The sequence below is a fragment of the Rattus norvegicus genome, chromosome 7, assembly GCF_036323735.1.
Source record: "Rattus norvegicus strain BN/NHsdMcwi chromosome 7, GRCr8, whole genome shotgun sequence".
Lineage (NCBI taxonomy): Eukaryota > Metazoa > Chordata > Mammalia > Rodentia > Muridae > Rattus > Rattus norvegicus.
This window is the reverse complement of record NC_086025.1, coordinates 19,868,620-19,886,974: the sequence shown is the minus strand read 5'-3', so window position 1 is coordinate 19,886,974 and position 18,355 is coordinate 19,868,620. Positions and strand designations below refer to the sequence as shown.

The following is an 18,355-nucleotide window of genomic DNA, read 5'->3' as shown; positions in this document are numbered from 1 at the left end:
TGGGATCCGATGTCCTCTTCTGGTGTGTCTTAAGACAGCTACAATGTGCTCGTATACATTAAATAAATAAATCCATATATATATGGAAACTCCTTTAAAAACTACATTTAATCTAAAGGTTAAGATAAACCTCCCACAGATGTCTCCACTTGTCATCTCTTTTTTTTTTTTTCTTTTCTTTTCTTTTTTTCGGAGCTGGGGACCGAACCCAGGGCCTTGCGCTTGCTAGGCAAGCACTCTACCACTGAGCCAAATCCCCAACCCCTTCCACTTGTCATCTCTTAGTCCATGGAACTACGCGGAAAATGGAGTGGTGGTACAGGATTTTAACTCTAGAGTCCCAAGAACTTTAGAGTTCCAAGTTCTTCCTTTGTCTCCAAGAAGCCACTGTCCAGGGTCATATTTGCATGCGGCCTCGCCCACCTCCTGCAAGTTCCCCGCCCCTTTCCCTTGGCGCCTGCTAATGACGTCAGGCAGGCGCCCGCGCCTGCGCGTTGTTCCTCTACGTGGAGCTCATAGTCTCTCCCAGCGACCAGGTGTCTTGTTCGCGCTGGGTTCAAGCGGAACATCATGAACCGCAGCCGCCAAGTGACCTGCGTGGCCTGGGTCCGCCGCGGCGTGGCCAAAGAGACGCCAGACAAGGTGAGGCGTGTGTGTGGGGAGTCGCCTCCGGATGCCCGCGGGCTCCGCCCCGTCTGGGGACACACGCGCCGGGCTTGAGCCACTGGATGGGACCTGCTAAGGTTGGCCGGCCTGTAACCACGTGTGGCGTAGCCACGGAGTGTGGCTCTGTTGCGCAGGGCGAGTAGAGACAACGCGCTCCTTCCTGTCAGGAGCTGGAACCCTGGTCCCACCCCCTAGATGCGCGAGCACGTGGACTTTGTGCAGTGGGAAGGGGCGGGGGTGCTTGCTTGTTAGGAGTTTCTTACGGTGATCCAGATAAAACGTTCTGGGGCAGAGGGAACAAGGTGTCAGTGTGACACATTATGAAGGAAGTCATACAAAAGCTGGAGACTGTGGCAAAGGAGGCGGTTACTCAACCGGTTTTATTCATTACACTAAGTGTTTTCTGCAAGCGAAGCGGAGCCTAGAGTACCGGGATATGTTGGAGCGAAATAGGGCAAAGCCCTGGTTTTTTGCACTTGACTTTCGGGATGGCGGGGGGCGGGGAGAGGTGTAAGTGTCCTGAAAGAAGTGAAGAGGTTGCTGTGATAGACACGGGGTGGCCTAGACATGAATTTACATGCGATGAGGGATGGAAATACTTAGAGGTGTAAATTCCGCTAGAGTACAGATAGTGTTTAGCCACTGTTTTTCTTTGGTGTTTTGCCAACAGCAAATAATCAGTATATATTTATAGGATAGGGACAACAAATTACCTCATTAAAATTTCTCCAAAAGGAAATTGTTTTTATTTTTAAGGGGACATATACAGCTTTCGAAGAATTAGGAGAGTCTTAAAAATCCCTAGTTCTCATGTGCCAACCCCAAGCAATACAAATACTTTGTGTGTGTATGCGTGTATGCCCATGTTCATGTGTTTGTGTGTTTGTGCTCTGTCTGACTGAACCCAGAGCTAGCTAACTGTGATAGAGTGGTTAGCCAAAGCACCAGGAATTCTGTCTCTGTAGTCCTCAGGGCTGAGATTATAGGTGTGCTCTACACTACACCTAGCTTTTAAGTGGATTCTGGGATGGAACTTAGGTCCTTATGCGTGCTCAACAAACACTTTACTGACTGACCCCCCCCCCCTTCCCAGTGTTTTTCAATCTTTAATTTCTGGATCTTTCTCAGGCAGAATTGAATGTCATTCTCAGGAAAATTCTTGTATCACAGAATCCTTTGTTGTTGTTTTGGAGACCGGGTGTCATTCTGTAGCCCACGGTGGCCTCAGACTTATGGCAATCCTCCTGCTTCAGCTTCCTAAATACTGGAGTCAGAGGTGTGAGCTACTGAGGATCTGGAGCAATTGATTCACCTTCAGTCCTGGAGCTTTGCCATTATGGCCAACCCACACTGTGGGCTTCAGTAGATAAACAATACCAAACCAGTGTTGGCCTTTCCAAGCTTAATGTCATAGTGTTAGGGTCTTTTCTTTTCTCCAGATAGGGCTCACTCTGTAGGCCCGGCAGGACTGGAACTCACAAAGATACGCCAGCCTCTGCCTCCACTACCGCCTGGCCCTTAGGTGTGTTAAAGGCACTGAGTAGCTGTTTAGGTGAGGGGATGCCAGTTTTGAAAAGAATAGCCTTAGTTTTTGAACTCCATTAGAACAAAAGATAAACAAGTGGGAAATGTTACTGGAAGTTGGGAAAATAGAGCTGGAATTCAAGATTGGGGGAAGTTGGCGGGTAACTGTTTCCCTGAGTCTATTTACATTTGGCAGGGATGTTGGGGAAAAAGCAGAGGACCAATGTTATGTGGTTTGTTAATAGGTGACCGCTGGCAAGAGAGGGAGGCGCCCTTGGAGTCTGGGGTAGTTGGAAGAAAAATGGCCACCACAGATCCATTTTCCAAAAGCCAGCCTATTTGAATATTGAGGAAGATAGAGGAGCAGAGTGAACATGACCTCTGAACAGCGTTAGGTGGGAGGGGTCTTTATACAAGCCCCGCCTCCTTAAATTTAGAGCCTAGATCAATGTGTGAGATTTCTTGATGGCTCTTGAGGTTGTAGTTAACATTTGCCTGAAGACCCAGTTCAAAGGCTTCCGATGATGTCTGTAAATATGCTCTAATGAAGTGTTTGCTCCCTCGTAGGTAGAGCTAAGTAAAGAGGAAGTGAAACGTCTCATTGCTGAAGCAAAAGAAAAGTTACAGTAAGTGACTTCAAGTAGTTTCCAAGTGTTGCTGACTGTGGTCAAGTCCAGGTGAAGTTGTGTCATGTGCCTGTTGTTAGGAGGTGCCATCAGGGTGACGTCTTTTTCCTCTCTGTTTCACTCAGAGAGGAGGGTGGGAGTGAGGAAGAGGAGGTAGGCAGTCCTTCAGAAGATGGCATGCAGAGAGCCCGGGTCCAGGCCCGGCCTACGGAGCCGCTGGAGGATGGGGATCCACAAGACGACCGTACACTGGACGACGATGAGCTGGCGGAGTACGACTTAGATAACTATGACCAAGAGGACAACCCAGGTGAGAGTGGCTCACCTCCGCTGTGTCTGCCCATAGCGCTCCAGGTCCTGCTGTCTTATCCCACAGCTTTCGTCTCTGACTCTCCCTGGGGTCAGGTCCGATGATTTGGCTCAAGATTTGGACTTGTTTCCTAAACTGGTTTAGAGGGAAGCTCGGATCCTCTGGTCTAAGGTATAACTTTGAGATCTAAAGAGACCGTCTACTTGATGGCACGGGTCGGGGTGACCATCTGACTGACGTGTGAGCTCCGTGCAGCTCCAGCACTGTTGTTGGGGATAATGAGGAGAGGGAGCCTGATTGGCAGGAGCGGGTGGAGGTACAGCAAGGGCAGTGACCCAGTAGGAAGCCGGGGAGTACAGCACTGAGAAAGCTGCTGGTGCAGCACAGGAGGCAGAGCAGTAAGTGTAAAGAACAGGTAGACGCTGCAGTTTAGTTCCTGACCTTCTGTGTGGTCTCCAGCGTTGTCACTCTGAGGGGGTTATGAGCTCTGTAACGTGTGACTCCGAGCTACCCTGGAACCTTGTGGGATTCTCAGAATCAGCAACTCCCAACTTAAAACACCCGAAAAACAAGTGAGCTGGCACATAAAACAAACATCAGCTCAGTTGTTTCTGCTGTTGCTGCAGCTGAGTGAAGTCACCACCACCACTCTGTTCTCCTATTTCAGTGGGCGAGGGTGGTCTGCAGAAGCGTGTTGTTCCTTACGTAAAGGAGAACACACAGCAAGTACCAGAGAAGGTGCTTTTCTCATCCCATGTGTTCTCTTGATCTCCTGTGCCTTTTGACTACTGCTGCACCCTCTTTCCTCGGGCGGTCTCACCATCCTCAGCTTCACTGCCCCACCAAGTAATGGACACGATTACAGTACTGCTGGGCTGTGTGGCGGGCACTGTGGGGTCGGATGCTGTTCCTTTTCATAGGAGCTTAGATTTGGTTTGCTTTCCATTTTGGCCCTACCATTTGCTCCCCACCAGCCAGAAATAATGGCATCACATTATAAATCCTTGGTTTAGGTCAGAACTCAGAGGATGTAATCCCTTCATGGAAGGTTGTCATCTGGCCACCCATTCCCTAACACAAGAGCCTTTAAAAGATAGGTCAGATCCAAACCATGGTGGTCACCCTAGGTCCACGCGTGACTGCCCTTGCAAAGGTAGTGTAAATCTTCCCTTTTGAGTTTTGTGGAGCACACAGTTGTGTGAATATGGGAGCCCTGCCCGCAGAGCAGCCTAGCTGACTGTGAAGCCTGCCGTCTTAGTTTTTAACTAACAACTGGTTTGTTGATAACTGTTTTGGGGAACACATTTTTTTCAAAATACTCAAAGCTACCTCTCTTTGACTTCTAATTATATGGGACAAGGTAGAAAATCTGAACAGAGCTGTAATGCTTTCTAAAAAGGTTAAATTCTTGGTTTAATTCTTTCATTCAAAGATTGTGACTTCCAAGACTTCATCCCACATGTCAAATAGAAATGACATGGGAGTTTGTACAGCTTCCTCTACTAATAGAGCAGTATGGTTGGTAACACAGTAGACCCAAGCCAAAAACTAGAAGTCTTGGGGAAAAGTTTTGTCAGGGTGATTTTTTAACTTTCCTGTTGTGATGGGTGGATCCTGATTACAGATGCTGAGACCATTGGAGAATCTCTGTTGGGGCTTACGGTCTATGGCAGTAACGATCAGGATCCATACGTCACCCTCAAAGACACGGAACAGTACGAGCACGAAGACTTCTTGATTAAGCCGACCGACAACCTCATCGTCTGTGGCCGTGCAGAACAAGAGCAGTGTAACTTAGAGGTGCACGGTGAGTAGAGGAAATGCCCACTAGAAAGCTTTCCGTGGGTGCTAAAACAGGGCAGGGCGCACTGCTGTGCACGTCATGAGTTGGTAACACACCACGTTTACACCGTACACTCTGTGCTGGTCATTCTAGGCATGTAGCGTCTAGAGATGGGTCCCTGGGGGAAGGGGTTCTTGTTTTTATTGCTTTGTGATATTCTGGCTGACCGTAACTGTGTGCTGCTGTGTAAATGCTTGGTGCCCAGAGAAACCAGAACAGGGTGTTAGCTCCCTGGAGCTGTACTTACAGACGGCTGTGAGAAGCCGTGCGCACTGGCAGTTAGGCCCCGGGCCTCTGCAAGCAACAGGTGACCTTGTCCTGCATTGTTTTCTAGTTTGTTTTAGCTACTTGACATAGTTTCCTTCACAGAGTATTCTGTTTTCTTTTTTTTTTTTTTTTTTTTTTAAAGATTTATTCATTTATTATATATAAGTACACTGTAGCTGTCTTCAGATACACCAGAAGAGGGCATCAGATCTCTTTACAGATGGTTGTGAGCCACCATGTGGTTGCTGGGAATTGAACTCATGACCTCTGGAAGAGCAGTCGGGCGCTCTTAACCGCTGAGCCATCTCTCCAGCCCCGAGTATTCTGTTTTCTTAACACAGAACTACCACTCTTTTTAAAGATTTATTCACTGTATACATTTACCCGAAGGTCTATTTGTGTACCAGGAGTGTTGTACTTCATAACTTTCTTAGGAATCACAATGTAAATATCTGTGTTTTCCAGTGATCTTAGGCGACCTCTGTGAAAGAGTCGTTTGACCCCCAGAGGGTTCCCCACTCATAGGGAAACCTTTAATTACTAGTTGTCCCTTTTAGCCCCCATATCATGGTGTTCTGTCAATATTTGTAAAATGCTTCTAAACGATCACATGTATAACATGAAGTTGTCCTAACTCCTGTTAGCCAAGAGCCATGCAGGTTAATTATCTTTCTAAGGGGCTGGGGATTTAGCTCAGTGGTAGAGCGCTTACCTAGGAAGCGCAAGGCCCTGGGTTCGGTCCCCAGCTCCGAAAAAAAGAACCAAAAAAAAAAAAAAATTATCTTTCTAAGACCAGTTCTGTCTGAGAGTGGTGATGTAGGCCTGTTTTCCAGCATTTGGGAGGCTGAGAAAGAGAATCCATGCAAAAGAAATGTAAATAGTATTAGTGTCTGTGAGATTGGTTTAATGCATGCACATCTGAGGTCATTAGATCACCACCAGTTTAATTTACAATGTATGCCGCACATTGGTGGTGGCCAAGGTTTTGCAAGACCATGCCTTCTCAGCAGTTAGAACGTGACATGTAATTTCCCAGTTCCCAGAATCTGTCCCGTAATCAGAGATCTGAAAAACAAAAGTCCTTATCTTATGTTATAACTTCTTCCTTAATAGAGGGCCTATTAAAGGCGATGGGACAAGTAGAACTTGCTTATTGGGCTTTCTTAATGTGACTTTGCTCCTTACCTTCTGTGTCCATGAATGTTGAAGAGCTGCTTTTGTGAGCTGCTGTCTTTGAAAGGGAGCCCCTTCATTATTTGGTCTGCATTATTAGTCTTCATAAACTCTTGGAATAGTGAAATAATTTTTGGCAGACATTTACATTTCTAAGGACTATTATTTTCCTCCAATGTTGTTTTTGTTTTTTCTGACTTAAAATCAGCTAGACCTTTAGCTGATAACATCAGTCCTGGGCTAGGGTGTGTTTTGTGCTGAAGGAAGCAAACAGAATCATTTATCTGGCTGGCCGTATTCATGGAAAATGCCAGGAGGTGAGAATGTGTTAGACTGGGCAGACATGCTGTGGGAGCAGTGACCGTGGCCTCTCTTGTCAGTGCATCACCTGTCTAGTTTTAAGTGTTCTGAGGTAGCTGAGAGCTCTCTTACTAAAGTCTCTCTTTCCACTCTTTTTAGTGTACAATCAAGAAGAGGAGTCTTTCTATGTCCACCATGACATACTCCTGTCTGCATATCCTCTAAGTGTGGAATGGCTGAATTTTGATCCTAGCCCAGATGCGGCTACTGGTAATCGGGAAACTTGTTTGCTCTTCATGGGTCAGAACTGTCTCTGAGAGTGTGAAGCGGTACTTACGTAATCTCTAGTTTAATGTCACTTAATTGCTTGGGGTCTGTGTGCCTCCAGACTTTAGATAAGCCACTACACTATGGGATGAAAAATATTATCTTGAAAGCTTTTTTGACTATAGATCTATTGGATCTCATGAAAGCCTAGTGTAAAATGTTACCAACTCCGATTTAGGGGCATGGCCTGTCTCAGAAAACATTTAATGGGCCAGTTATGGGATGTAGTGTATCATTTGGGAACTGGGAGAGGAGAATCTTAAGTTCCGGGCAAGCCTGGACTATATCCTGGGACCTTGTCTCAAAAAGCTTTAAAAAAAAAAACAGGTAAAAGTAAAACAAAAGCTTTGTCCTGTGTAACCAGCCTCTCCTGGTGCTCACGGTCTCGACTTGAACCTTACCCCTGCAGTATCCGACTCTTAAGCCAGCAGCTCAGGGATGGCATGGGACCCGTGAGATCTGCAGGGTTCCACGATGGTGTCTGCAGTGGGGCTGAGAAGCACTGTTCACGTCACTCCAGTGTGATGTGCTAGACTGGCAGGTTTGGTGTTAGTTCTGTAATGGGAAGGGCACTGTTTCTTTCCATAGGAAATTACATTGCTGTGGGAAACATGACCCCTGTCATTGAGGTGTGGGACCTGGATATCGTGGACTCTCTAGAACCAGTCTTCACACTGGGAAGCAAGCTTTCAAAAAAGAAGAAGAAGAAAGGGAAAAAGGTAAAGAGGAGTAGATATTTGAAAAGACAAACTGGGCTAAGTTACTGGAGAGGGGGGTGTAGGAACATGTATTTTTGCAATCAGATAGCTTTGGTGGAACAGGACAGGAAGTTACAGGGTCCACATGAAACATTGGCCTGTAATCATCACACAGAACGGATGGTCCAGATGGTGAGTCTTCAGGTAGAAGAGCTGTTCTTCTCAGTGCTAGTTTTGGACCTGAGTTTCTGTTCACCTGCTTATGTGAAGAATTACCTGTTTTCTTGTAGATTTTAAAGTGGGTTTGGGGGGCTGGGGATTTAGCTCAGTGGTAGAGCGCTTGCCTAGGAAGCGCAAGGCCCTGGGTTTGGTCCCCAGCTCCGAAAAAAAGAACCCAAAAAAAAAAAAAAATGGGTTTGGGGAGAGCTGAAGGGCAGTGTTGACAGGTTATGAGTTGCTGTGGTTTCTTTCTGAAGAGGAGGATTTACAATGATAATTAGACAGTAGGATGGCAGTTCGTGATGGGTTTTTAAATAATTAAAATGTATTACAGAGTTCGTCAGCAGAAGGACATACTGATGCTGTCCTTGACCTTTCCTGGAATAAGACAGTCAGGTAAAAAGTTGCATGTGTGTAATGTGGCCTGAGTGTTGTAGCTCACTCCTGCGCTGTCCGTCTGCTGTGCTGGGGTCTTTGTGTCTATCTTACTCCCGTTCCTGCAGTTCATGTCACGGGCAGCAGCTGTGCTCTCACTCATCCCCTGGCAGGCTTGCCACTGGGGAGTGTGTACCACAGTGACAGCGGTGCCTGGGACACTGTTGCTCCCCAGCAAACACCATCCTCACTTTGTTACATTTTCCAATTTCACTGACTTTTTCGTCTTAAACTCTGCTCAAGTACTCAGAGCGCAGAACCATCACTTGGACCCCTCTAGGTCCGTACGTTCACATTGGGCAAAGGCCACCACTACTGTCCATCTTGAGATTTTCTGTCTTCCCAGACTGAACTCTATACCTTCCCCTTTCCTCCCATCCCTGGCCACCACCATCCCACTTCCTGCTGAAATGTTTTTAGAATGTGTTTTTGGGTTTTGTTTTCTTTTATTTCTTTTATTTCTTTTTTTTTTTTTCCTTTTTTTTTTTCTTTTTTTTTGGAGCTGGGGACCAAACCCAGGGCCTTGTGCTTGCTAGGCAAGCGCTCTACCGCTGAGCTAAATCCCCAACCCCGGGTTTTTTTTTTTCAAGACATGGTCTCGGTTTGTAGTTATGGCTATCCTAAAGCTCACTGTGTAGCCTAGGCTGCTCTCCAACTCAGAGCTCCACCTGCCTCTGCCTTCCACGAGCTGGAATTAAAGTCATGGGCCATATCTGGCATTGTTTTTTAAAGATGTAGTCTCACTGTCGCCCAGGTGCTCTCAAGCCCTGTCTGCCTCAGCCCCCAGAACTGAACTGTGCACGCGTTTCTTCTGATCAGCGTTGGGCATCACAGTGCTCGTTGACCTTATGTGTGGGAAATGTGCTTTTCAAACCGCATCGTAAAAGTATGTTCTGAATAATACCTAGCTAGACCTGTGTTTCCAAATATTTCTGTCATGCTGTGGGTTGTCTTTTCATTCTCTTTGTAAATCGTTTTGTTGATTTAAACCGTTTTGTTGATTACGTGTCTCCAGTTGCATCCGAGAAGTGCTCCCTACCCAGGTCATCAAGATGCGTGTTAATGAGCTGCTCTGGGATTTTAGAGTGTTAGCTCCCACACTTAAGTCTGCCATCCATGTTGAGGTGTGTGGGTGCTGAGATGGAGATCAGACTTTTTCACAAGGATATCCACTGTCCTAGAATCATTTGTTGAAAATGTCATCACTGTCATTCCCCCAACTTGAACATTTCATTGTCTTGGCACTTTTAAAAGTCAGAAATACTAATTATGGAGAAAGCAAACTAAAACACAGCCACAACCCAGTGGGCAGCAGGCATATAGTTCAGCTCACTGGGAAGCTGAGGCGGGAATACTGCTTAAGCACGGGGTTTGAGACGGGCAACAGGGAGACCACATCCCCAAAAAACAAACAAACAGGCTGGAGAAGTGGCTCAGTGGTTAGGAGTGCTTACTGCTCTTACACAGGACCCACATGTAGTGGCTCAAAATAAAATGTATTTTCTGAGATTTACTTTGTTTGGTTAGTGTATGGATCTATCTATTTTGTTGTGATACTCTTAACTTTCCCATTAATTTTAAAATTGGGAACTGTGTGCTTCCCAGTTTTATTATGGGTCCCTTATACAGGCTTAGAAATTTTAGTATCTTGCCACTTTCTGCTGAAGTTAAGTAAGCTTTTGAGCAGAGCGGGTTGAATGTTTTGGTGTGACTGAGTCTGTAATCAGCTCGTAGCTCAACCTGGAGGAGCTGTTCGCATCTCAACATTATATCTTCCGGTACAGAAGGAGGGTCTTTCCACTTTCACATGCTTCCCTTTATTTTGATAATCTTTGGTAGTCTTCAAAATGTAAGTCTTAAGGTTTGTTTTTTAAATGCCGTAGTATTTTACTGTTTTGATTTACAAGTGAACGTACATTTAATGCCCTTTGTTTTAAAAGTGACTTCTCTCTTTTGTTTATGTTTCTCAGAAACGTGCTGGCGAGTGCATCAGCAGACAGCACTGTAATCCTGTGGGATCTGTCTGTGGGGAAGCCAGCGGCCAGGCTTACTGCACATACAGACAAGGTATGGTTACTCAGTGAGGAGAAGGCTTCTAAAGAAATGCAGGTCACTGGCTAAAGTCATCGGACATTTGTATATGGCTGTCTGTGATTACAAAGTGCTTTGGGCAGCACAGTGAGGTTCACTTAGCCCTGTGTGGTGGATACAATCCTGGGATCTTACAAAATAGGAATCAGGAACATTAATGTCCTGTGACTTGCTCATGGAGCCTCCTGAGGCTGGGGTGAGGGTAAGGGAATCGTCACAGCAGTGATAAGGAAAGATTGTAGTGGACCTCAGAACTCTGCTCCTGTACTGAGAGCAGCCAGACTGAGACCTGAGCACTTGCCCCTTCCATTCTGCTTCCCCCCTTTCTTCTAAGGGGTGGAAGTGTTCCACCACAAGGCTTGAAGAATGCTGTATTCTTCTTAGAAGGTCCAGCCTTTATTTGAGGATAGTTTCCCTTTCTGAGTGTTTAATGACGGGCTCCTTGGCCTGGCACAGTGGCACATGCCTTCAATCCCAGCGCTGAGGAGGCAGAGGTTCAAGGCCAGCCAGCTCTGTGTAGCAGGTTTCAGACCAACCATGCCTATATAGTGAGACCCTCTCCAGAACATCAGAACAGACAAAGATTACACACTGTTGGAATTTCAAGGGGATTGGATAGGAACAGCCAGTTGTGTCTCAGCACACTCGCAATATTACTCCAGGTGGGTAAAGATAGGTCTCTTACCTTTCCTTCCTTTAGGTTCAGACTCTGCAGTTTCATCCATTTGAAGCACAGACTCTGATTTCTGGGTCCTATGACAAGTAAGAAAGCACTTCTCATACTGCTGTTGCACTGTCCTTGAACTAATTTAAAAGTACTTTGGCCTGGGGGTGTAGCTCAGAAAGGCCACTGCCCAGTATGCACAAGACCTTGAGTTCTGTCTGCACCAAGACAAGACAGGGAGGGGTGCCATCTGATGCTTGTACAGGCTGTACTACTGAGGTGCTACGTGTTTAAATTGTGAGTGCTGTTTTTCAACCCTGATCTTTCGTTCTTTCTAAAAAGAAATGAGGTTTTGTCATAGTAACCCAATTATAGGAACTAGCAACTTCCTTGGTTTTAAAAGATGTATGAGTTAGCCAGGTTTTGTGATAGAAGCTCAGTGACAGTCACTTTTGTCTTTTGAGGTTCTGTCCATGTAGACTGAGTTCAGCTGGGAACTGCTCCGAGGTCTTGGTTAGGCTAGACACTTGATTCTCCAAAGGCAGATACTCCAAGGCCTTTGGAGACTTAGTTCGGAGCTAGTGGACTTCCTCTCCCTTCCTTCCCTCTACCCCAATGTCATATGGCCTGGGAGCTGTGCTCTGTCCCTACAGAGGACATTCCCCGCTGCATGGCAGCAGCTATGGGAATAAGAGAAATGGAGGAACCCCGGTCAGATTGCATCTGAGGGGAGGGGTGGCAGGCAGAATCAGACCAGTTAGCAGTCTTTGTTTTGATTCCTTACCCTTTAGAAGAGTTTAAGTTTCCAGTTTTTCTTAGATGTGATTTGTGAAGAATTGTAAGACAGACTTTTATCTCTTACTTCCCCAAGCACAGTAACCCGACTAGAACACCCATGCTTGGGTCCTGAGTTGCATGGCTCTGAGCCCGACCTGGGGAAGGGATAAATAAGAATTGCCCTGGACTTTGGAAATAGGATTCATCCACAAGTCAAGGCTTTGATCTGCAGAAGAATTAGGCCCTGGTTAGAGCCATAGTAACAAACAGGCTCAGCAGTTAGGGACAGTTTGTTTTTCCAAAGGATCCTGTTTCAGTTGCTAGCACCCTAAGTTCAGTTCCAGGGGGATCTGATGCCTTCTTTGGCTTCTGGAGGCATGCACACACAGCACATACATTTATGCAGGTAGAACACTCTGATACATAAATAAATCTAAACCAGCAGGCTGGAGAGCTGGCTCAGTCAGTAAGCAAGTTCTCCTAAGTTCTAGTCCCTACATCAGATGGCTCACAGCCACCTGCGATTCTAACTCCAAGGGTCCATGTCCTCTGAACCACATGCACACATAATGGACACCCATCCACCCAACACAGTGGAAATTATTCTTTTCTTGAGTTCAGAACCTTAAAACAGGCTTTTGATAATTGAATTCTTGGTTTTGTTTTTTGTTTTTTTTTCCCGGAGCTGGGGACCGAACCTAGGGCCTTGCGCTTGCTAGGCAAGCACTCTACCACTGAGCTAAATCCCCAACCCCTGATAATTGAATTCTTAATTTGCAATGCTGCTGTTACCATTTCACTGAACTAAACGTAACCCTAGCACGCATGTGTGCAGATCCGTGGCTCTGTACGACTGCAGAGACCCCAGCCAGAACCACCGTCTGTGGAGGTTTAGTGGGCAGATCGAGAGAGTGACCTGGAACCACTTCTCACCGTGCCATTTCTTGGTAAGAATATGCATTGTTTTTTCTAATTCCACTATAGAGAAATTCTCAGAAAAGCATTTTCTCTGCTAGTGTGAAATGTCTGGGCCTTAGAATTGAAATAATAAAGTGTGTTGTGTAACAGTACAAAAAAAAATTACTTAACTTCAAAAAAATATTAGTAGGGGTTGGGGATTTAGCTCAGTGGTAGATCGCTTAGGCAAGCGCAAGACCCTGGGTTTGGTCCCCAGCTCCGAAAAAAAAGAATATTAGTAGTTTTTGAATTAGCTAATTTTCAACTATTCCATTAAATAATTTTACCGCTTATATTTTTGAAATACTACTAATAATATCCTGTTGTTTCAAGGTTTTGATATAGGATCTTTGTAGCCCACACTATTCGCTTGACCCCGCAAATCCTCCTCCTCCTACCTATTTTTGGTGTTTTTTAATGGTTAAATCAGTCCAAAAGACACTTTAATTTCTTATGCATAATTAAACTCTAGAGATGAGGGTTGCCAGTGATTAATAGCACTGCCTACCAAATGGGAAGAAGTAAAGACTTTCCAAACGTTCTACTAATATCAACCAAGCAGAAATAGGCCTAGGAACGCCGGTCTCGCACCTTTGCCATCTGCACTGGTGTTGCTGCGTGTGCTTCTGATTCTGAAGAGCCTCACAGCTGCTCTCCACCTCTCAGGCCACGGCCATGGCAATCCTGAGGCAGGTCTGACTGTGCCGTTCTTACGTTCCTTACCGCCTCAGCATCCATCTTCTTCCTCCCTCTGCCCGTCTGTGCTCCTCAGCTCACTGCTTCAGCAGCCGTGCTCACCCAGACTCTGGTGCCAGCCCACTGCACCACACACCCATGTCCCCGTCTGCCCCGGGCAGGGACTGCCATTTCCCTCCTCTCTCCTGCTTCATGAATGTAGCTCATACAAAAGAAGTTCTCGTGTTGAATTCACAGGTTAAACAGGTTTCAGTGTAATTTATGTACTTCTCCATTGCCACATGTTAGTGTCCTATAACATGCTCTGCCCGTCCTTCTCCTGCAGGCCAGTACAGATGATGGCTTTGTATATAATCTGGATGCGCGCTCAGATAAGCCGATTTTTACACTTAATGCACACAACGATGAAATCTCTGGTGAGCAAGAATGACGTTTTTTTCAAATGCACTATGTGATGGCAAAGTAAATCTAAATCGCAGGCAGTAGCTTCTGAACTGTTCTTTTCTTCCAGGTCTTGATCTGAGCAGTCAGATCAAAGGCTGCCTTGTGACCGCTTCAGCAGACAAATTTGTGAAGATCTGGGACATCTTAGGAGAGAGGCCAAGTCTCATTCATTCTAGAGACATGAAGATGGTGAGCATCCCTTTACTGACGCCTTTACTGTGTCAGACCTGTGTGCTTGTCTTAACGGGACTCGATGCAGTCATGGATGTGTGAGGCTGAGATGGTAGGAGGTACTATCTGAATTCTTTCTGGTTCACACATTTCAGTCAACTCGAGCCGATCAAGAAGACTGGGGAAAGGGCAGGGAGTGGCCTCAGCTTAGCTCAGGGCTGCCTCAGGGCATCGTGGAATTCAGGCGCTGGAGCTATGGGGGCTCTGTTTACTCCTCATAGCTAGCTCTGTCCACATCCAAGTTGATGATATACAGGTGAGCAAACACGTAGAGTAAGTAGTGTTCTCTAACAGACCTGCGTTATGAGAGTAACACTGGCGGCACAGTGACTATCACAGCAGTTAAAACTGTGTCCGTGCACTTAGCTTACTGAAAGGCAGGCAGGCAGGCATGAAGTTTCTTAGTTCCTCCCAGGTGTGTGTGTATGTGTGTGTGTGTAACTACTTGATTCGGTATTTACTCCCAAATGAGTTCTCTAACTGAAGTTTTCTTTTTCTCGCCATACTTTGTGTAATATCTAGAGTAAAAATGGAATGTTGAATGTTTACTTAAGGGGAGCTAGAGAGAGGCACGACTGCTAAGGCTGATGACCGTGGTATAAAAGAGAGCCGAGTCCTGCAGGTGTTAGAGCATCTGCCTAGAAATCCCTGCTCCTCAGCCTGCACACACACAGAGACTATTTAGGAAAAAAGGCTTGGTAGTGACCTATAGTATCACTGTTACTGTTTAAAAAGATGAATTAACTTTCTGGTAAGAGAGCCCTAGAAGAATGGGACCTACAACATAGCGGTGTCATGACCAGCCTAGAACTCTGTTCTTTTCTCCCCAGGGAGTTCTCTTTTGTTCTTCATGCTGCCCTGATTTGCCGTTTGTTTACGCCTTTGGAGGACAGAAAGAAGGGCTTCGGGTTTGGGACATAAGCACTGTGTCTTCAGGTGAGACCCTTCAAGCTCTGCTCCTTCTGAGAGCATAAGAATAGGGCTGGCATTTGATGTGCTGAGTAGATGGCAAAGGCCCGTCCAGTGCGCATCCTGTAGTCCTTACTTAGAAATGAGGATGGGCACAGGTAAGTTGGCCTTCAGAGTTAAGTGTGCATTATGTTTAATTACCTTAAAATTGAAAAGCTTCCTGGGAAGCTGGAAGACAATATAGAAGTCTCAAGGAAGAGCCTTCCCTTTCACCTTCCCCTGTCCATCTGAGTGCCTCAGTGTGCTCCTTCCCCAGCTATCACAACGTCCCCTTCAGAACAGGAACTGTTGACAGTCTTGAGGTTGTCTGGTGTGGTCTGTAAACAGTAGGCCTCCACTAAATTCTCCCTCCCATGAGGAAGGATCCGAAGGTTGTCTGGGTTGCTCTGATTTGAATTTCTAAGTATGTATAGATTATCTAAGTGTGGTCACGATAAAAACAGAGGGAAATAAGAAAACCTGAGGCAGAGCCCTGTCCTAGGGTAGATCAGAGAATAGGACAAGCCCAAGAGATGTACAGAAAGACGATTCAGAAAAGCTTCATTCACTCAGTACGTTAACTGATCGGGCTTCCAAGTTGGTTACTGTCTCACTTAGTGTTCATGTTTTCACCTCGAAGCAGACCCTTGTTTTATACTCTGCTCCTTATAGGATGCACTCTTACCTCCTTATCTCATGTTTTCTTTCAGTAAACGAAGCGTTTGGAAGACGGGAGAGACTGGCCATTGGCAGCACAAAAGGTTTATCTGTTAGTGACCCCTGTAGGAGCGGGAGCCCACAGACACCAATGGAGTCCTGACAAAGATCAGTTCCTGGTGTGCTTACCTTAGCTCGGAGTTTTAAAAACTGGCCTAAAACTGTTCACATGTATCTGCAGCCACAGATGAACAAAACTCCGTTCCTGTTGCCATTCCTCTCTGCAGCTTTGGTGGCAGTCCACAGCCTTTGGGCTGCCTTCAACTGGATACTGTACAGTGTTCTTGCATTTCTTGGAAATAAAAGTTTTTTTTTTTTTTAAATGATTCCTTAAACAGGCCATCTGAGTAGGAACTGTAGGTTTATAAAATACATGGTAACTGAAGTTTCTGAGATGGGACTTGCTCTGTTAGCCAGGCTGATGTGGCTGGTGCTTGTCCCAGCGCTAGGGAGGAGAGAGATGTGTAGATTTCCTAAGACATGTGGCCAGCCAGCCAGCCTGCTCAGGGACCCACCTGCCTCCATCGTCCCAGGCGCTGATTACCCATATGCATGGTAGGTTCTAGAATTGAATTCAGGCCCTCAGTCTTGCAAGTTAAACATGACATGAGCAGTCTCCCTGGCCCACTGTTTTACATGTGATCCCTAAAGGCATTTCACCTTTGGCATAGTAATCATGTTTTGACAATGCTACCATCCTTTGGTTATAAACTTACATGTTTTCCAGGGATATTTTGTTTAAAATGTGAATATTCTAAAAACGTTTAGAGACTCATTCATACAATTTTCTATGATCAAAATATTTTACTAAGTAGAGAATAAACTTTCAGAGTAATACTCTGTAACCTTGTGAGTTTTGGTTCCAGTAAATTCTGTTTAGTTACTTCAAATGAACTCAAACTTGTCAAGCCCATAAAGCACTCTGGATTTAGCGGTCTGAGGTTAGGAATCTCATACTGCTTCCTTTAGCCACTCAGCCTCACAGAGGGCTGTCCACTCACTCCTCCCAGACTTTAGTTGCTAAGCTGATTTCCAAGTTTCATGATGTTGATACTTTTTGAAGTAATACAGTAAAATGCTCTGTCACTGAAATTCACCTCACTTTTACTTTATTCAGTATTTTCAGAATGCCAGGGCATTTCTCAAGTCTGATCAGAACTTACGTGATCATTATAAACTTCCAGAACAGAATGAAACCACCCAAGTGCTTAAACCTGTTTTCCACACTGACTGTTGTGTGGCAGATAACTGGGAAAGCACGGGATGCAGAGCTTTATCTGACGTCTGTCTAATCCCTGCGTCTGAACCACCATCACTCCTGCCAGAGCCTATGAACTGTTACTGTGATAATAAAATTAACATGTAGTGGAGACTTAGTGTGCTTTCCCTTAGTGATTACATTGGCTTTGAGCTTGAGATTGAATTTCCTGGCTCCATCCTGTGTCTCACACCTATGACTCGTTTTTTCAGACCAGGTTTACAGAGCTATTGATCCTCAAAGTCCAGCTGTCTTTACAGAGCTAGAGTTACGGTGCACTTCGCTCCTTATCTTCTCAGATAGGACCTCAGACTCCTGTTCCTAGACTTTAACATGATGTACATACAATGGCATGTAGCAAAACAGTATGCAATGACAAGGGCCCCAGGAAGGGCTTGGAAAAGTTTTTATGAGCAAGTTAACAGTTTAGATAACCTAGATACTCTAGCACAAAGCACTGCTCATAGACTTGTGGGTTTTTTTTTTTTTTAAAGATTTATTCATTTATTATATATAAGTACACTGTAGCTGTCTTCAGATACACCAGAAGAGGGCATCAGATCTCTTTACAGATGGTTGTGAGCCACCATGTGGTTGCTGGGAATTGAACTCAGGACCTCTGGAAGAGCAGTCAGTGCTCTTAACCACTGAGCCATCTCTCCAGCCCAACTTGTGGGTTTTTAAACCCACTACACTGTCTCTGATGTAAAACTAAAGCATGTACAATCTAATGTGTAATACTTGGTATTACTTGGGGGTAAAGCACATGGCAACGCTACACCTCAGGCATCGTGGATACTTCTAGGCTGTAGTCCATGAAGAAATTATTCCTGTTTAATTTCCAAAGCCTAGGACTTCTGGGCCAGTATGTATCCAGTTATCTTAGGATCTATCTGTACTAACATGAAAAAAAATATAAGCAAGTGTAAAGTTCAGTATTATTAAGCTGTACCCAGTAGGCTGTGTAATGGCTAAGGTTACAAACTGTCCTCACACAGTAAATCCCAGCTGAGAGCTCTGAGCTGGACCCAGAGCACACATTCACCATATCCTGTCTGCCAGTGTGCCCTCTGAGCCAACAGCAGTCCGCAACAAGGCAGAGTTTTTATCTCTTAGAAGAGTAATTGAAAATGTGCCGCTTAAACCCAAGAGTTGAAAGGTAGAAGCTACATCCTTATAGCAAG

The 18,355-nt window shown here is 45.4% G+C and overlaps 1 protein-coding gene across 1 annotated transcript; it reads left to right on the top strand.

Moving 5' to 3' along the window:
- Window positions 1-511: 511 nt before the first annotated feature.
- On the top strand, window positions 512-16,510 carry Pwp1 (PWP1 homolog, endonuclein). The gene is made up of 14 exons (NM_001191877.1): window positions 512-642; window positions 2,758-2,816; window positions 2,942-3,126; window positions 4,751-4,933; window positions 6,869-6,979; window positions 7,625-7,755; window positions 8,288-8,349; window positions 10,359-10,455; window positions 11,180-11,241; window positions 12,756-12,867; window positions 13,899-13,989; window positions 14,085-14,206; window positions 15,079-15,184; window positions 15,907-16,510. Exons 1-14 carry the CDS (start codon window positions 571-573, stop codon window positions 16,014-16,016), a joined length of 1,503 nt encoding a protein of 500 aa, NP_001178806.1. The 5' UTR covers window positions 512-570; the 3' UTR covers window positions 16,017-16,510.
- The last annotated feature ends 1,845 nt before the right edge of the window (window positions 16,511-18,355 follow it).

Excerpts from the sequence above, each read along its gene's own strand:
- Pwp1 (NM_001191877.1), top strand. The coding sequence starts at position 571 with ATGAACCGCAGCCGCCAAGTGACCTGCGTGGCCTGGGTCCGCCGCGGC. Across the intron at positions 3,127-4,750 it reads TGACCAAGAGGACAACCCAG|ATGCTGAGACCATTGGAGAA; the intron begins GTGAGAGTGGCT and ends TCCTGATTACAG. Across the intron at positions 6,980-7,624 it reads TAGCCCAGATGCGGCTACTG|GAAATTACATTGCTGTGGGA; the intron begins GTAATCGGGAAA and ends TTCTTTCCATAG.